We start from the raw sequence: 19,385 nt of genomic DNA on the forward strand, positions 1-19,385 counted from the left end.
TTTTTTGTTTTTGTTTTTATTCTTCTTTTAGTTATTAATTTTATTTATTTTATTTTACAATTTCGTATATTTGTTCAAATTATGTGACTTGTTTTTTAAAATAAAGATGGTTTTATTGATAAATATTATTTTCAATAATTTTATTGAAGTTAAAAATTAAAAAAATAATAAAAATATTATATTATAATTTGACTATTTTTTATTTGTCTTTAATTTTTTAATTATTATCTTTTAATTATTTTTAATGAATTTTATTTAAACAAAAAAAGTCAAGCGGGTTAACCCGCCGACCCGCCAATTCGCCATAAAGTGGGACAGGCTAGCATTTTGAACCCATCTTAATTGGCGGGGCGGGCCGGTCCACCCCATTTATTGGATGGGCCTAGACGGGACGGGACGGGTTGGGACGGGCCGACCCGCTTTGCCACTCTTACTAGAATACGATAGCCACGTCAGCATTGTGTTTGCCAAAAATTTGCTCCAGCGAGTTCGGAGATACGCTTGTCAAATTTTTTAATTTTTTAGGAACTATTTTGTCAATAGTAAAAGTCAAATACCATTTGATCAGCGTCAGAATCTTTCGGATACCGATTTAGTATCTACTTCAGATATTTTTTAATATTATAGATCTTTTTGTCCCTTAGTAAAAAATAAATTGAAATTTAAAATACATAAAAATATCCAATTACAAAAAAAACCGCAACCTTTTGAATTTTTTAATGTAATTTAAATATTTTTTTATATAATTTAAATTTTTTATATATTATAAATGTTTTTTTATCTCTTAGTAAAAATATATTAGAAATTAGATACAAATGTTCCTTCAAAGAAAAAAATATTTAACAACGGTCAACATAAGTTATATATAAAAATGTCAATTAGAAGGTTTGGTTATTTATGTATATAACAATCTGTCATATATATTTTTGGTAGGAATAAATTAGGATAACAAATCAAGCGGTTATATTAGGAAAAGATTTGTTGTGATTTGTTGATATATATATATATGAAAGTTTGTATCAAAGAGAAAACAGACCGATTACCATTATTTAGTTCAAATCTTTATAAAAATCTTCAAGTCTCGTTCTGACATATGGCCTAGTTTGTAATGTCATATCATCGTCATTTTTTTTGTCTTGTTGAAGCAACTGATGCCTCTGCCTCTTGTAAAGTATCTCCCACAAGCATGTATAAATTTGCTATAATCTTTTCTGTTTTTATTACCACAAGAGCTCCTTTACAACTTTCAAGATCCCACCTTCAATATGGATCTTGCAGCCAAGTTCATCCAATTGCCCAATCGACAACAAATTCTTCTTCAAGCATTTCACGTGTTTTACCCCTTTAAGTGAACGAATAGAACCATCAAACATTTTTATTTTGACAGTACCCATTCCAACAATTTCTAAGGCATGATCATTTTTCATAAACACCGATCCTTCCAAGACAGGTTCATATGTACAAAATCAATCACGATGAGGAGTCATGTGCCATGTTGCTCCTGAATCAACAATCCAAACATCAGTGAGCTGTTTGCTGCCTTTAGAACCAATTGTTGCTTCGCCATACAGGATTTTTCCATTATCAGAGGTGCTCGCAACACATCCTTGAGAAATTAATCCTTCTGGAACCTTCTCTATACTCTTCTTATTCCAACAATCTTTTTTGAAATGCCTTCTCTTACCACAATTGTAGCATTTGACCTGCTTCTTACTTTATGACTTTGGTCTACTTTGACTCCCACTGGAACCACGCTTCATTGATCTCCCTCTTGTCATCAACAAAGCATCTGCTTGTTTTGAGCTCTCTAATCTATCTTCCTTATTCTTGCGCCTAGATTCTTCTTCAAGAACCGCAACAGCCATGTCATCAAAAGAAACATAATCAGTCAAAACATTATTAGTTAAGTTAATGATAAGCTGATCATATGAATCTGGTAGACTTTGAAGTAAGAGCTCTGTACGTTCGTTTTCCGCTATGGTATATTCCAACGATGAGAGGTGGGGAAATAGTGTATTTAGATTGTTGAGGTGATCCGTTGCCGACGTGGACTCACTCATTTGAAGAGTATAAAGTCTTCTTTTCAAGAATATCTTGTTGTGAAGTGACTTGACTTCATATAATTTGGTGAGAGCATCCTAAATTTCGTTTGTTGTCTTTTTCTCTGCTACACTTGATAAAACTGAGTCAGCTAGTGCCAAGTGTAAGTTTGCAACAACATTGTTGTCCATCTCCTTCCATTTTTCATTTGTAATTCCAGTGGGTCTACCTTCAATTGCTGTCACGCAATTGTCTTTTCTCATAATGGCTTTTATCTTCAATTTTCATATGGAAAAATTACTCCCACTAAATTTTGGAATTTCATACTTTGCGGCCATTTTTTTAGAGGGTAACTCGTAGCGAAAAAAAAAATATATTAATCAGCAACCTTTGGCTTTGATACCACTGTTAGGTACCAGACAAATGACACAGCAAAATATAGATATGAAAAATTAGAAATTTGTATAAAATATGGAAACAATTGAATAACTTTCTTTGAGAATTACAACTTCTCTCTATCACAAGGAGACCACAATAACACTCTCTCTTGACAAAAAGAGAACACACTTCTCTCTACATATAGAAGAAAACTACTCAAAGAAATATTATATTATTCTATCTGGATGACTTGATTGAAATGAATTAAAGAAAACCTCAATTTATAGGTGAGTCTCTTTAATATGAACCATCCGTCAATTAGAGGTATATAATTCTTCTCTTTTTCAACCATTAAAATCCTATGGTTATAAACTAGGATTGTTTATTACCTTTCATTTTATTTAGTTTTTATTTATTTATTTATTTTCTAAAATTAGCTTTACTAATTTTCACACTCTTGCGGTAATAAAAGCAGAAAAAATTGCAGCAAATCTATATATGCTTGTGGGAGATACTTTGCAAGAGGCAGAGGCATCAGTTGCTTCAACAAGTCAAGAAGAAATGACAATGATATGTCATTGCAAACTAGACCACATGTCAGAACGAGGCTTGAAGATTCTTGTAGAACGTAATCTCATTCCCAAGCTCAAATCGGTAAACTTACCGTTTTGTAAGCACTGCGTTACAAGCAAACAACATAGATTGACGTTTGGTAGATCAACTTCTCGGAGCAAGCATATATTGGAGTTGATTCATTCTGATGTGTGGAAATCGCCAGAGATGTCCCTAGGAGGAGTAAATATCTTGTATCATTTATTGATGATTACTCTAAGAGGCTATGAGTGTACCCGATCAAGAAGAAGTCAGACGTGTTTGCGATGTTCAAAGAGTTCAAAGCAAAGTTAGAACTTGAATCTGGAAAGAAGATCAAGTGTTTAAGGACAGATAATGGAGAATATGTCGATGGTGATTTTCTAACATTTTGCAAGCAAGCAGGTATTCAACGGCAATTCACAGTTGCATATACGCCTCAGCAAAATGGTGTAGCAGAGCGAATGAATAGGACTCTCCTAGAAAGAGCATGAGCTATATTGCAAACTGCAAGTTTAGCTAAGTCTTTTTGGGAAGAAGCTGTTAAAACCGCTTGTTATGTGATAAATCGGTCACCATCAACTGCAATTGGGTTGAAGACACCAATGGAGATGTGGAAAGGTAAGCCACCTAATTATTCTTCTTTACATATATTTGGTTGTCCTGTGTACGTGATGTACAATTCCAGGAAAAAACAAAGCTGGACCCAAAGTCTAGAAAATGTATATTCTTCGATTATGCTGACGGAATTAAGGGGTATTGCCTGTGGGATCCCACTGCTCGCAAGGTAGTTGTCAGTAGAGATGTAATATTTGCAGAAGATGAATTGCAAAAGAAACAAGAAAATGATAGCACTGTTAAAGAGATAACCACTGTTCAAATAGATGAAAAATTCAAAGAAGATGATCTTTTTGAAGTAGAACCACAGCACGAAGAACAAGAAGCAGAGGCCAATGACATAGAAGTTCGTCAATCCACTCGACAAAGAAGAACACCATCATGGCACTCAAATTATGTTTTAACAAACCATGATGCATATTGTCTTTTGACAGAAGATGGAGAGCCAACAACTTTTTTGGAGGCTATGCGCAATCCAGACGCTTCTATGTGGATGACAGCAATGCAAGAAGAAATTGAGGCATTACATAGGAACCATAACTGGAAACTTGTTGAACTTCCAGCACGTCAGAAAGCCATTGGTAACAAATGGGTTTACAAGATCAAACGAGATAGTAATGATCAGGTGGAACGATATCGTGCAAGATTGGTTGTCAAGGGATATGCTCAGAAAGAAGATGTTGACTTCAATGAAATATTTTCTCTAGTGGCGGGACTAACGACTATTAGAGTAGTTTTGGCTATGTGTGCTGTATTTGATTTACATCTAGAGCAATTAGATTTAAAGACTGCTTTTCTTCATGGAGAACTTGAAGAAGAGATATATATGCTCCAACCAGAAGGTTTTGAAGAATAAGGAAAAGAAAACTTGGTTTGCAGGTTAACTAAATCTCTGTACGGTCTAAAGCAGGCACCAAGGTATTGGTACAAGAGATTTGATTCTTTCATTATTAGCCTTGGATACAACAGAATTAGTTCAGATCATTGTACCTATTACAATAGATCTGGTGATAATGATTTCATCATTTTGCTGTTGTATGTGGATGACTGATGCATGAGCATCTTTCCTATCTTTTCCTAGTAAATTTGCATTTAATTTGTTGAGTTTAATAAATAATTAATTATCTTTTAGTCACTATGGATGCTACTTTGAGTTGTGTGCAATTCTATTTATTTTAGGAAGCATTCGGATGGATTTGATGGAGTTTATGCAGAAAAAGAAAAGAAGGCGAATGATGTTGTCAACCCTGACCTCTTTGCACTCAAACCTGAATAACTTGAATTACAGAGGTCCAATGGACGTGATTCTAGTGGCATTGAAAAGCTAACTTTCAGAGCTTTCTAACGATATATAATAGTGCACACTTCTTCTCCAGCTACACTGCCAAGACTGCGCCTAACCTGAGATTTCTCAAGTTAGGTGCAAAACAAATTTAAGCACGCACAAAGCAAAGGGCCACAACTCAAGTTAGGCGCCCAAGTTTGCAAGTTAGGCGCCAGTTTCACAAATAACACTCCCTAGAGCACTGACTAGGCTGTGCCTAACTTGAGATTTCTCAAGTTAGGCGCAAGACACTAACAAGCACGCGCAATGCACAACAACAACTCAAGTTAAGCGCAGAAGTTCACCAAGTAAGGCTCATGATTGGTGGTCCCAACGTCCGAATTAGGAGTGTTCGAAGATTTAATTAATTCTGATTTAAACTTTATTTTATTTTAAAATAGGAAAAGATATTATTTTAGTTTTAAAAAATAGATTTTAAATTAATTAGGATTAGATATAAAAGGGAAAAGAAACTTCTCTTCTCTACTAGCTCATTCCAAAATTTACAGTTTAAGGTTAGGAGCTCTGTCTATTGTATGAATTGATTCTATTGTTTTTCTATTTTAATCCATGTACTGATTCATATAATTCAAGAATTGTTTTCGTTCTTTATTTTATAAAATCGGGTGGAACGGAAGTATGACCCTCTTTCTAATTGAGTTCTTGTATAATTTGAGAAAGCTCTTTACTTGAACAACAGCTTGAAAAAATATTCTCCTAAATTTCTAATTATCTGTATTTAACGGGATACGTGACATATAATCCTCTTATATTTGGGTAATTAGGATTTCTGTGGCATATAACTAGAATTGAACTTCACCCTCTAATTGGAATTAATTGACCAAGGAATTGGCGGTTGATGAGAGTTAGAGGAGACTAAAAAGGTCTAAGGAATCAGGGTTTAGTCACATATGGTTTGCCATGAATTAAATCTTGCATGATTAAAATAGTTAATAAGAAAAGTCAATCAGGAAAATAGATAACTCTGAAGTCTTAACAGTTTTTCCTTATATTATTCTCAACTTATCTACTGTCTGTCTTCTGATATTCTGAGTTTACTATTTAATACTTTTTGAACTCTCAAACACCATTTTCTGTTTGTCTAACTAAATAAATCACTTAACCATTGTTGCTTAGTCCATCAATCCTCGTGGGATCGACCCTCATTCACTTGAGGTACTACTTGGTATGACCCGGTGCACTTACCGGTTAGTTTGTAGTTGTAAATTCCGCACCAATTACATGTTGGTGGTAGGTCCCAACAAAGATAAAATCCAAGAATTGAAGGCATAGTTGGCTAGGAAGTTTGATATGAAAGACTTGGGACCAGCAAATAAGATTTTAGGGATGCAAATTCACCGAGACAAAAAGGATAGGAAGATTTGGCTATCGCAAAAGAATTATTTGAAGAAGATCTTGCAACGCTTCAACATGCAAGAATGCAAGCCAATTTCAACCCCACTTCCTATTAATTTTTAATTATCCTCAAGTATGTGCCCTAGTAGTGAAGCAGAGAGGATGGAAATGTCTCGAGTACCGTATGCATCAGCAGTGGGAAGCCTTATGTATGCCATGATCTGTACAAGGCCAGATATTGCTCAAGCAGTTGCGGCGATAAGTCGATTTATGGCAGATCCGGGTAAAGAGCATTGGAATATTGTTAAGAGGATCTTGAGATACATCAAAGGGACCTCGAATGTTGAATTATGTTTTGGAGGATCGGAATTCATTGTCAATGGATATGACGACTAAGATTTTGCAGGTGATCTTGATAAACGAAAATCTACTACAGGATATGTGTTCATGCTTGCAGGAGGAGCTGTGAGCTGGCTATATAAATTACAAACTGTTGTAGCTTTATCTACTACAGAAGTTGAATATATGGCAGCTACACAAGCATGCAAGGAAGCTATTTGGATCCAAAGGTTGATAGAAGAACTCAGGCACAAACAACAGAAGATTTATGTGTATTGTGATAGTCAAAATGCCTTGCATATTGTAGGAAATCCTGCCTTTCATTCAAGAACAAAACACATTGGAATACAATATCACTTTGTTCGGGAAGTAGTAGAAGAAGAAAGTGTTGATATGCAGAAGATTCACACCAAAGATAACCTAGCAGATGCCATGACAAAACTAATCAACACAGAAAAATTTGAATGGTGTAGATCCTCATATGGCCTATGGTCACCATCTTTGCCACCGGAGAGAATGTTTTATTGTAATCTAGTCCTTCCATTTGTTGATTTCCTAAGATGACCAATCGTGCTTTGAATCGCTCGACTGACCCATCAGAATTGTATTTAATTTGATAAACCCATTCACAACCATAAGCTTTCTTTCCTGGAGGAAGAGATGTGAGCTTCCACGTGTTAACTTTCAGTGCTTGAATTTCTTTGGACATGGCATCTCGCCATCGTGAATCTGTGACAGCTTGGGAGAAGGACCGAGGTTCTTGCTCAGCTTGTAATGAAGCAAGAAAAATGCGGTGTTGGTCAGAGAAATTGTTACAATTCACAAAATTTTGTATAGCATAAGACGCACTTCGAGGAAGATGATTGGAGTAGGTGAATAGAAGGATGGGCTTTATTGGTCTCGTGGTGTGCACAAGGCTCAAGCAAGTCATGTCAAAGCTGAAAATAAATTGACTATGTGGCATAAGAGATTGAGACATCCATCATTTAAAATTGTGCAAATGATCCCCAATATGAGTGACAAATGTACTAGCGAAGAGGTGAATAAAATTTGTGAAATTTGTGAAAAATCCAAACAACCAAGAGATAAGTTTTCATTAAGTGATAGTCATGCTTTGAGTCTTTTTTATTTGATTCATTGTGACTTGTGGGGGCCTTATAAAACTCCGTCGTCATCTGGAGCCTCATATTTCTTAACCATTGTGGATGATTGCTCACGGACTGTTTGGATATATTTGTTAAAAGAAAAGACGGAAGTGTCTATTACATTGAAAAATTTCTTTGTTTTGGTTGAAAAATAATACAATAAATGCGTCAAAATGGTGCGATCCGATAATGGAACAGAGTTCATGTGTTTAAAGCAGTACTTTATGCAACAAGGAGTGTGGTGCACGAAATTGTGATCATCAATGGCGCCATCAACATGGTATGCTCAATTGCAATCTCAACTCTTTATCACAACTTCGCACAACTAACCAGCAAGTGCACTGGGTCGTCCAAGTAATAAACCTTACGCGAGTAAGGGTCGATCCCACGGAGATTGTTGGTATGAAGCAAGCTATGGTCATCTTGTAAATCACAGTCAGGCGGATTCAAATGGTTATGGAGGATTAATGATTAAAAGATAAATAAAACATAAAATAAAGATAGAGATACTTATGTAATTCATTGGTGAGAATTTCAGATAAGCGTATGGAGATGCTTTGTCCCTTCCGTCTCTCTGCTTTCCTACTGTCTTCATTCAATCCTTCTTACTCCTTTCCATGGCAAGCTGTATGTTGGGCATCACCGTTGTCAATGGCTACAGTCCCGTCCTCTCAGTGAAAATGTTCAACGCGCTCTGTCACAGTACGGCTATTCATCTGTCGGTTCTCGATCATGTCGGAATAGAATCCAGTGATTCTTTTGTGTCTGTCACTAACGCCCCATAATCGCGAGTTTGAAGCTCATCACAGTCATTCAATCTCTGAATCCTACTCAGAATACCACAGACAAGGTTTAGACCTTCCAGATTCTCAAGAATGGCCGCCAATGGATTTTAGCTTATACCACGAAGATTCTAATTAAGGAATCCAAGAGATATCCACTCAATCTAAGGTAGAATGGAGGTGGTTGTCAGGCACACGTTCATAGGTGAGAATGATGAGTGTCACAGATCATCACATTCATCAAGTTGAGGAACAAGTGATATCTTAGAACAAGAATAAGCTGAATTGAATAGAAGAACAATAGTAATTGCATTAATACTCGAGGTACAGCAGAGCTCCACACCTTAATCTATGGTGTGTAGAAACTCTACCGTTGAAAATACATAAGAACAAGGTCTAGGCATGGCCGAATGGCCAGCCTCCCAAAGAGGGTTCAATCATAAAAACATGATCAAAAGATGATCTGAAGATTGAAAGATTCCTCCAAATACAATAGCAAAAGGTCCTATTTATAGAGAACTAGTAGCCTAGGATTTACAAAAATGAGTAAATGACATAAAAATCCAATTCCGGGCCCACTTGGTGTGTGCTTGGGCTGAGCATTGAAGCTTCCATGTGTAGAGACTTTTCTTGGAGTTAAACGCCAGCTTTTGTGCCAGTTTGGGCGTTTAACTCTCACTTTTGTGCCAGTTCCGGCGTTTAACGCCGGGAATTCTGAAGCTGACTTGGAGCGCCTTTTTGGGCCATCAAATCTCAGGAAAAGTATGGACTATTATATATTGCTGGAAAGCCCTGGATGTCTATTTTCCAACCCAATTGAGAGTGCGCCAATTGGGCTTCTGTAACTCCAGAAAATCCACTTAGAGTGCAGGGAGGTCAGAATCCAACAGCATCTGCAGCCCTTTTCAGCCTCTGAATCAGATTTTTGCTCAGGTCCCTCAATTTCAGCCAGAAAATACCTGAAATCATAGAAAAACACACAAACTCATAGTAAAGTCCAGAAAAGTTAATTTTAAATAAAAACTAATAAAAATATAATAAAAACATACTAAAAACAATGCCAAAAAGCGTATAAATTATCCGCTCATCAGAGTGATTCATCAAACTTTGTGTGTCGAAACTCCATAACAAAATGGAAGAGTAGAGCGCAAGCACAGGCATATTCTAAATGTCGCCCGGCCCTTGCGATTCCAAGGTAATCTCCCTATTGAGTTTTGGGGAGAATGCGTTTTAGCTGCCGGACAACTAATCAATCTCACACCATCTTTAGTGTTGAAAGGAAAATTCCCATATGAAATTATTCATGGAAGAGTTCCCAGTTATGAACACCTGTGAATTTTTGGTTCTTTGTGTTATGCTCATAACCAAAGTAGGAAAAATGACAAATTTGACAGTCGAAGTAGGAAATGTGTGTTTGTCAGGTATCCATTTGGGCAAAAAGGATGGAAGCTGTTTGATTTGGAAAAGAAAGTTTTTCTTGTCTCTCGTGATGTCTATTTCATTGAAAGTATGTTTCCCTTTCGTGAAGCCCAAAGAGCAAACTCACGATTTGACCAAATTGAGCCCCCAATGCTGGAGCATGTTTTTTAAGAGGACACTCCAATTAGGTCAATTTTCACTTCTCCCACAGTTGAGCCCATTCCTCCAAATCAAAATGAGACTCTAGAACATTCACCCACTGCTCCTTACATCCAAGACAGGGGAACATGAGCTCCGGACGTCGTCATCCCTCCAAAATCAGCGCCGAGGAAACAGTGTCAATATCCGATTTGCTACCAGCCGCAACCGAAGCCCCCTTAACCGTGGACACTATGTGAAAATGTCCTCCATCAAGGTGCGCAACTTTGTCACCACCGCCACTGTCCAAAAGAGCCCCTCAATCCAGAATCCGACTTCATCAATTTCCTCAGGTGTGTCCTATCATATACAAAACTTTGTGAATTGTAACAATTTCTCTGGCCAACACCGCATTTTTCTTGCTTCATTACAAGCCGAGCAAAAACCTCGGTCCTTCTCCTAAGCTCTCACAGATTCGCGATGGCGAGATGCCATGTCCAAAGAAATTCAAGCATTGGAAGTTAACAACACGTGAAAGCTCACATCTCTTCCTCCAGGAAATAAAACTTATGGTTGTAAGTGGGTTTATCGAATTAAATTCAATTCTGATGGGTCAGTCGAGCGATTCAAAGCACGGTTAGTCATCTTAGGAAACCAACAAGTGGAAAGACTAGATTACAAAGAAACGTTCTCTTTGGTAGCAAAGATGGTGATCATTCGAACAACTCTTGCCGTTGCAGCAACCCGGGATTGGAAACTTCACCAAATAGATGTCCATAATGCCTTTCTGCATGGCGACCTTGATGAAGATGTGTACATGAAGCTCCCACCCGGGTTCCAAGTGTCTTAGCCAAGCTTAGTGTGTAAACTTCAAAAATCCATCTATGGCTTGCGACAAGCTCCACGTTGTTGGTTTGCAAAATTATCCTCTGCCTTTACTCGATTTGGATTCCAACAGTCACAAAAAGACCAACCTTGTTTAGTCTCTGTAAAAATGATGTCCACCTAGTTGTTTTGGTGTATGTTGATGACATTATGATTGCAGGAAATAATGGTGATGCAATTAACAAATTCAAACAGTACTTGCACAAGTGCTTTCACATGAAAGACTTAGGGCGCCTGAAATATTTTTTGGCGGTTGAAGTTGAAGAAATATTTTTTGGCGGTTGAAGTTGTCCAATCTTCCAAGGGAATTTTTCTGTGCCAGCGAAAATACGCCTTGGACATCATCACTGAAGCAGGTTTGCTGACTGCTAAGCCCGCAGCTACTCCGTGTGAGGAAAATCACCGGTTGGCATCCGCTGCTGGCCCTGTTATCTCTGATCCTAGCATGTATCGCCGCCTCGTTGGAAGACTCATATATTTGTGCTTCACCAGACCTGACCTCGCCTATAATGTTCATGTTTTGTCCCAGTTTATGCAGAACCCACGTACTGAATATTGGCACGCCGCTTTACGGGTTGTTCGGTATCTGAAGGGACATTCGGGGCAGGACATACTTCTACCTAAAGAAAATGATTTGCAACTCTATGGCTGGTGTGATTCTGATTGGGCTGGCTGTTCGCTAACGCGCCGATCTCTTACAGGATGGTTCATTCAATTCGGTACCACCCCTATCTCGTGGAGTACTGCTCAATGGCCAAGACAACTAAGAAATTAATATGGATAAAGAATATATTGTCCTCGCTGCACGTGTCGCATCCTGCTCTCATTCGCTTGCACTGCGACAGTCAAGTGGTGTTTCACATTGCTAAAAATCCAGTCTTCCACGAACATACCAAGCACATTAAAGTCGACTATCATTTTATGAAATCATACACAATTGACTATTACCTTCTTACGTTCCTACTCATCTCCAACTAACTGATATTTTCACCAAGGCTCTTGGGACGAAATAGTTTAAAAAACTCTTAGTCAAATTGGACATTCAAAATTTACAGGCACCAACTTGAGAGGAGTAACAACGGTCAACATAAGTTATATATAAAAATGTCAATTAGAAGGTTTGATTATTTACGTATATAACAATCTGTCATATATATTTTTTGTAAGAATAAATTAGGATAACAAATCAAACGGTTATATTAGAAAAAAATTTGCTGTGATTAGAATGTATATATTAGAAAAAAATTTGCTGTGATTAGAATGTATATATGAAAGTTTGTATCAAGGAGAAAACATACCGATTATCACATTATTTATTAACATCTAATTACAAAAAAAAAAAATTCACGATGTAATTTAATTTTTTTCATATAATTTAATTTTTTTTTATATATTATGAATATATTTTTTCTCTCAGACCTTAGAATGCATCCTAAAAGAAATTGACTAAAGTTAGCTACGCCTTTTGTTGGTTACATAAAAGAAATTGTTCTGACAATCTTTTTTTAAGAAGGTATACAAAGTCTAATTTCACACGTGTTATTCTTACCAATTTTTTTCAAAATAAAAGATGATACAATCAAGCCTATAACGCATCAGGAAACTGTCCTTCTCTTCTCTCCTTATCCCATTCTGCAATCTGTAAATAAACAAATAAATAAATAAAAAACAGAAAAAGGACTAAAAATAAAAATTTATATGACATTGTGTTTAAATTCGTTACAAATTCCCTTATGCGATTTGTAAAAGAGGAAAAATTAAAAGACTTGAAGAAAAACTTGAATGAAAATCGGTGAAAACTCAATTACAGTCGACTTTACGTGAAGTTCACAACTAATAATCGTTAGATGATTTGACGTGAAGTCTTAACTATCAATTTCACGTGAAATCGATTGCACCTAAGTTTGCACCATTGTAATTTGTGGCTCACCAATTCAGTTGGGCATGAGGAGCTAAGAGAATTGCCAAGTTTATTGCATTCAAATGTCTTTTCGCCCTTTTGCTTAATGCATCTGATTAAGTTAAAAATAAAAAAGAAAAATACAATTATTTATAAAAAAAATTCGGTTACAAAACAATTATTTTAGTTGGAATAAATAAACACAAATATATATAAAAAAAATATTTGAAGTTACAAAAATACATACGATAATATCAAAATTTCAATATACACACTAAAAATGACTAATAATGAATAAAACTAATTTATCATTATTAGAAGGACTAGTTTCATTAAATTTAATGAATACGTAGCCATTAAAACGGTGAATTAGCACTTTTTATCACTATTTAGGATATCTGAAGTGAAAAATAATAATTTTATCTATTTTAAAATAAAAATATTATTAAAAATAGTACCATTTTTTAGCCCTAAATTAATTAAACTCTAGTTTTACAAATTTTTTTCTGAAGCAACTAGGTGAGAAATTGAAAATATGTCTAGATGTAACAATTAAAAGAGTATTCCCGCCAAAATAGCTTAAATGACATTGATGGATATAAAATTATTTTAGTCTTAAAATTACGTCAATGTTTTATTTTAATTTTTTTTAAAAGCACGTCTTAAATGATTTCATGTAAACTCTTTCAATGTAAAACATGTATATGTTGTAATTGAATTTACTACTAATACAACATATATATGTAAATCAAATCAATACTAAATAGTACATATTGATTCGATTTTACGACTTATTATTTATTGAGAAAATATTTAGTTTGGTCCCTAAAGTTACATTCGAGCCTCAATTTAATTCTTTAAGATTTTAATTACTTCAATTTAGTCATTAAACTTTTCAAATTTTAATCATGTTAGTCTCTAGGTGGTTTCCATCAATTGAGACAATTAAAACTTTAAGGACTAAATTAAGATTCGAGTATAACTTTAGAAACTAAATTGAATATTTTTATTTATTTATTCTATATTAACTTTAAAACAAATGTCATTAATATATTATAAGTGATAAATCGAATCAAATTGATTCAATTTACTATATATGTACGGTTCAATAATAAATCAAATTAATTAATATAGCATATATTGTAAATAGAATCAATATATATATATATATATATATATATATATATATATATATATATATATATATATATATATATACTAAATTGAATTCAATTGATTCGATTTACATAAAATTATTTAAAACATACTTGTAACAAAAATCAAAATAAGACCTTAGCATAATTTTAAAATTAAAATAGTTCATTAATGTGTTTTACCTTCGAAATTGCATCAGAATTAAAAAAAAAACTTTCAATAATGACAAACACTACCATAACATTGAGGTGGTATTGTTAAAATCATTAACAGTAAAAAATCGGGTGGTTTTGTTAAAATCATGAACACTTAAAAATCGACCTTTGTATAAGATATGCGTTTGGAATTTGGTTTTAAACTGTATTTATTGAAAGTTTTTTTTATATTATTTATGTCTTAGTTCTGTTCATCTTCAATGAAAAAAAAAAAAAAAACTGAATTGACATGCGAGTATTTCATTTGATTAGATGAGTCGAAAATAAATACAGAGATAAAACAATTTTGGATGCTAATTTATTGTAAAATTTATTTTCTGAAAGACAAAATGTTGTTTTGAGTCAGGAGATGGATTCAGATGATATAACTATGAAATTGACGTTGAACTTAAACACGAAGACGAGAGTTGAAATTAGTGACTTTAAAAATTAATAATTAAATTATAGATAAAAATAATTTTTTGAAATTTTACTAAAAAAATGATACTCTATCTTTAAAAAAAATGATAGTCTATTTTTTAATTATAATAATGTGTTGATTTCAAAATAAATAAAATTGTTATTTTTCACGTAAGATACCCTGTACAATGATAATGATAAAAAATGCTAACTCATTTTAATCATCACGTATATAATAAAACTTTAACGAAAACAACAGATTAATTTTGTCTGTGGTTACACATCTTTAATATTTAAATTGGAATTTTAATTTTATTGTGTGCACAAAAATCTTTCTGTGTCCAATTACCCATTTACTCTTTTAGTTAATTTGAAGAAAAATAAAATCACTTAATCATAATGAAAAGGAGAATTAATAAGAAAGAAAACTTTTAATTACTTCCCCCTTCGCCCTTCGTTTTTAACCCCCCCCCCCCCAAAAAAAAAAAGCTAAATACTTTATAATAATAGAGAAAAAATATATTTTTTCTCCTGTAAAAGATACTAAAATGATATTTTTTAATTTTTTTTATTTGTAATATATATATATATATTTTTAAAAAAATTCTTTTTAATTTATTTAAAATTTTTTGTGTTAACTAAAAATTAATTTTATCTATTAAAAATTTTTTTTTTACAAAAATATTCTTTAGTAAATTTTTTTTCTATTAAATTTTGTTTTTTTATTGATTAAATTATATTTTTACCAAAATATTTAAAAAAAAATAATGAGTAAAGTATCGTTTTTGTTTCCAATATTTGGAATAAGTTCCAAAGTTGTCTTTAATGTTTCAATCGTCCTATTTAATCGTCCTATTTAAGTCCCTTTCAAAATTAACGGCGAAACAAAATTGAAACAATTTTAAAACGTTAGGAACTTAAATAAGACTAAAACATTGGAGACAAAAACGATATATAGAAATAAATTTTAATTTTCTCATTCAATAATATCAATTTTTTACTGTACATAGTATTCAATTATTTTTTAAACACATCTAAATAAATTACACTTAGTCGTATTACTTTCATTTTAAATAAACTAATCGTATTACTTTCATTTTAAATAAACTAATTTTTTTATGATTTAATTATTATAAAATGTTTGTAGAATGATTAGTACATAAACTTACAATAAATATATATATATATATATATATATATATATATATATATAATACTTTTTGTCTCTAATAATAATGTATCAAAATTATTTAATATTTAATTTAGTTAAACTTTATTTTTAATTTTATTTTTTAATAATATCAAATTTTTACAATAAAAAATTATTTAATTATTGTTTAAATTTTATTTTTAATCACATTATTTTTTTAAGTGAATTTATTTTTAATTAAGATTAAAATTAAATAATTTCAATAATTTTAATTTTTAATAAACTTGAAAAAATAATTATGGTAATAATAACAACTAATTAAATTACATCGTGTAATTATTATGATTTGGTTATTATATTGTATTATAATGTTATAACTTACATACTTCTTATAGTTAGTGAAAAATATTAAAGTGATAGATTTAATTCAACTGATAAAATATTGATCAAATTCTAAATTTAAAATTTAATAAAATATTATATAAATTAAATTTTATCTTATTTAATTATATAGTATATGTAAAATATATGAGATTTCAAATGTTTACGACAAATAATTATTTAATTTATTTTTTATTAAATTTTTTTTAATTTTATTCTTAATAAAAAATAAATTCACTTAAAAAAATTAATATGATTAAGAATAAAATTAAAAAAATAATTGAATAATTATTTACCATAAAAATTGATATTATTGAAAAATAAAATAAAAAATAAAATTTAACTAAATTAAATATTAAAAATTTTTGAATACATTAGAGAAAAAATGTACAATTTATACTTTATTGTGTATATATAATTTTTTCTACAAATTTATGTACTAATCATTCTATAAATATTTCATGATGACTAAAAATTTTTAGGTGTAAAATTATAAAAAAAATAAATTTATTTAAGATGAAAATAATGTGATTAAGTGTAATTTAGTTAGATGTGATTAAAGAATGATTGAATACTATGTACAGTAAAACAGTAAAAAATTGATATTATCAAAAGATAAATTTAAAATTTATTTTTATGTATCATTTTTATTCCAAACGTTTTCGTTCTGTCTAAGTCCCCAACATTCAAAATTGTCTAAATTTTGTCCCGCCGTCAATTTTATTAACGGATCTAACGACAGGACAACATTAACCCAATTTTAAAATGTTAAAAACTTAAATAGGACAATTGAAACGTTAAGGACAACTTTGTAACTTTTCATAATCCTAAACATTGGAGACAATACGATACTTTATTCGATCGCATTGTCTCCAAAATAATTAATTTTTTTTTAAAATACCCTTCAATAATTTTTTAATTATTAAATTATAATTTTATCAAAATTTTTATTAATAATTATAATAATTATTTTAATATTAAATAAAATAATTTTGATTAAATTATTTTTTGATATCAATATATATTAATTGTTATCCATTAATAGTGGTAAATTTTTTTATTTAATATTAAAATAATATATATTAATATCAAAAAACTAATAACAAAATATAAAAATAATTGTGAATGAAAATTTTGATAAAATTATAATTTAATAATTTAAAAAATTATTGAAGAATATTTTAAAAAATAATTTAATTATTAATTTTTTAAAAATATTGATAAAAATATAATTTAATCAATAAAAAATTATTAAAAATATTGTGATGATAAACAAAATTTAATAAAAAATAAATTTTTTGTTAAAAAATATTTTTATAAAAAATAATTTTTTTAAATAAATAAAATTAATATTAATCAATACAAAAATATAAAATAAATTAAAGAGAAATTTTTTTAAATTATAAAAAATTATATATTTTACAAATAAAGAAAAAAAATTCATTTTTATCATCTCTAAAAAAAAATGAAATTTTCTTAAATAATAATTATCATCTCCACTTACCTGTGATATTCCACGTACTTCACGTAACAGTGCCGCGTTTGATAATCCGTGGTTGCTACTTTGGCACCATTTTCATCCTGTTTCATTAGGGCATCAAAATCAGTGGGCAAGGTTAATTAATAGAAACTCAGGTTTTCATGAGTCTTGCCATGAAAACTAATTCATCGTAATAAGGCAGGTAAGATTATATATATATATATATATATATATATATATATAGCGCATTGAAATGTAGTTACCTGGTTGCTTTTCTTAGCATCGATATAATCCGTGGAAGAAGGAGGAGGAGGTGGAGAAACGGTGCCGAATTCATGAGGAGGCCTCGGAGCTTGCTCGCCACGCGCCACTTTGCTCACGTCCCTAGCCCTCATCTTATCATGCGGATCCAACGGTGTTCCTGCCGTCGACATTAACGATTCTTTATTGTTGTTTGCAACTGCGTTTGTTTTTCTTTGTTTTTTCTAGTCACAAACTATATAAAACCGATACGTTCAACATTGATAGAGTAAGTATAGTAACGCCACGCTGCAAGACACCTAGCTTTCGGCGTAACAGCTGTCACCGTTCTGAAGCACATCAACGTCTCTTTTTTTACTCCTTCTCACTTCCTTTGGAAAAAGATACTAGATAGTATAAAAAAAAAAAGAGAAAGTACAAAGATATCATGGAATATTTGTATAATATGTATAATAAAAGTTTAGAAAATATTAGAGATATAATTATTAGTGTTATTTTTTTTATTAGTTAAAATTTTGGGATGAGTAGTATTATAACATAATATTAGAGTTTTAGATCCTCGATTCTTGGTGAATCCAAATTATTCTAGATAGTTTAGGAGATGTTCATTTTGTAACTCATATAATTTATTGTACACATTGTACAAATAAGCCATTATTCTTATAATATAATATATATATATAGGGAAAGTATAGAGAGCCAATGATTTAAGCGTATAATACATACAATGGAAGTTTAGAAAATATTAGAGATATAATCATTAGTGTTATATTGTCCTATCAGTAGATAAATAATAAAATATTAAATAATATAAATAATAAATCTATCAGATTTTTATTTTATTAATTATGTAGATAGTTATTTTAATATTAAAATTTAGAAAAATAATTTAAAAATATAACGTATTTTTATTTTATTAATAATTATTCATATTATTTAAAAAATTATTAATTAACTAATATAATTTAAAAAAAAATATAACAAAGCATTTTTTGGCAATAAAAAATACTATGAATAGTTGAATTTCCTGGATCCGATCCAATAAATTAATGGGCTAGGACTTATTTAATTTGTTTATTATTTAAAATTATATTTAAAAAAATTTTAAAAATTAGTATTTTTATTAAAATTAATCAGTATTTAATTATTAAAAAATTGTATAATCTTACTATCTTATATTATTAAATATATTTTTATATTATTAAAAATATTAATAATGACTAATTAATAATTATAAATTATAAAATATATTAATCCTTTAATAGTTAATACTGCTGTTTATATTTAAGAGCATAATATATTCTTATATTTTATTAAAATGTGAACTTAAGATCAAAATACTTATATCATCAGCGCAAATTAGTTAACTTTGTCGATTAATCAAAATAAGGAATAGAGAAATGGGCTCGAGAATTTTTTTAGAGAAATA

The 19,385-nt window shown here is 31.1% G+C and overlaps 1 protein-coding gene across 2 annotated transcripts; it reads right to left on the minus strand.

Annotated features, from left to right (window-relative positions):
• Positions 1 to 12,457: 12,457 nt before the first annotated feature.
• LOC112800402 (putative cytochrome c oxidase subunit 6b-like) lies at positions 12,458 to 18,207 on the minus strand. Of its 2 annotated transcripts, XM_025842659.3 has the most exons (4): positions 17,959 to 18,206; positions 17,720 to 17,796; positions 12,946 to 13,027; positions 12,458 to 12,654 (listed from the first exon to the last, which is right to left on the minus strand). In XM_025842659.3, the coding sequence occupies exons 1-4, from the start codon at positions 18,127 to 18,129 to the stop codon at positions 12,601 to 12,603; spliced, it is 384 nt and encodes a 127-aa protein (XP_025698444.1). In that variant the 5' UTR covers positions 18,130 to 18,206; the 3' UTR covers positions 12,458 to 12,600. The 2 variants fall into 2 exon arrangements, with proteins under 2 accessions (XP_025698444.1, XP_025698445.1); XM_025842660.3 differs by lacking the exon at positions 12,946 to 13,027 and having other exon boundaries at positions 17,959 to 18,207.
• Positions 18,208 to 19,385: the final 1,178 nt, after the last annotated feature.

The sequence above is a fragment of the Arachis hypogaea genome, chromosome 5 (genome assembly GCF_003086295.3).
Source record: "Arachis hypogaea cultivar Tifrunner chromosome 5, arahy.Tifrunner.gnm2.J5K5, whole genome shotgun sequence".
Lineage (NCBI taxonomy): Eukaryota > Viridiplantae > Streptophyta > Magnoliopsida > Fabales > Fabaceae > Arachis > Arachis hypogaea.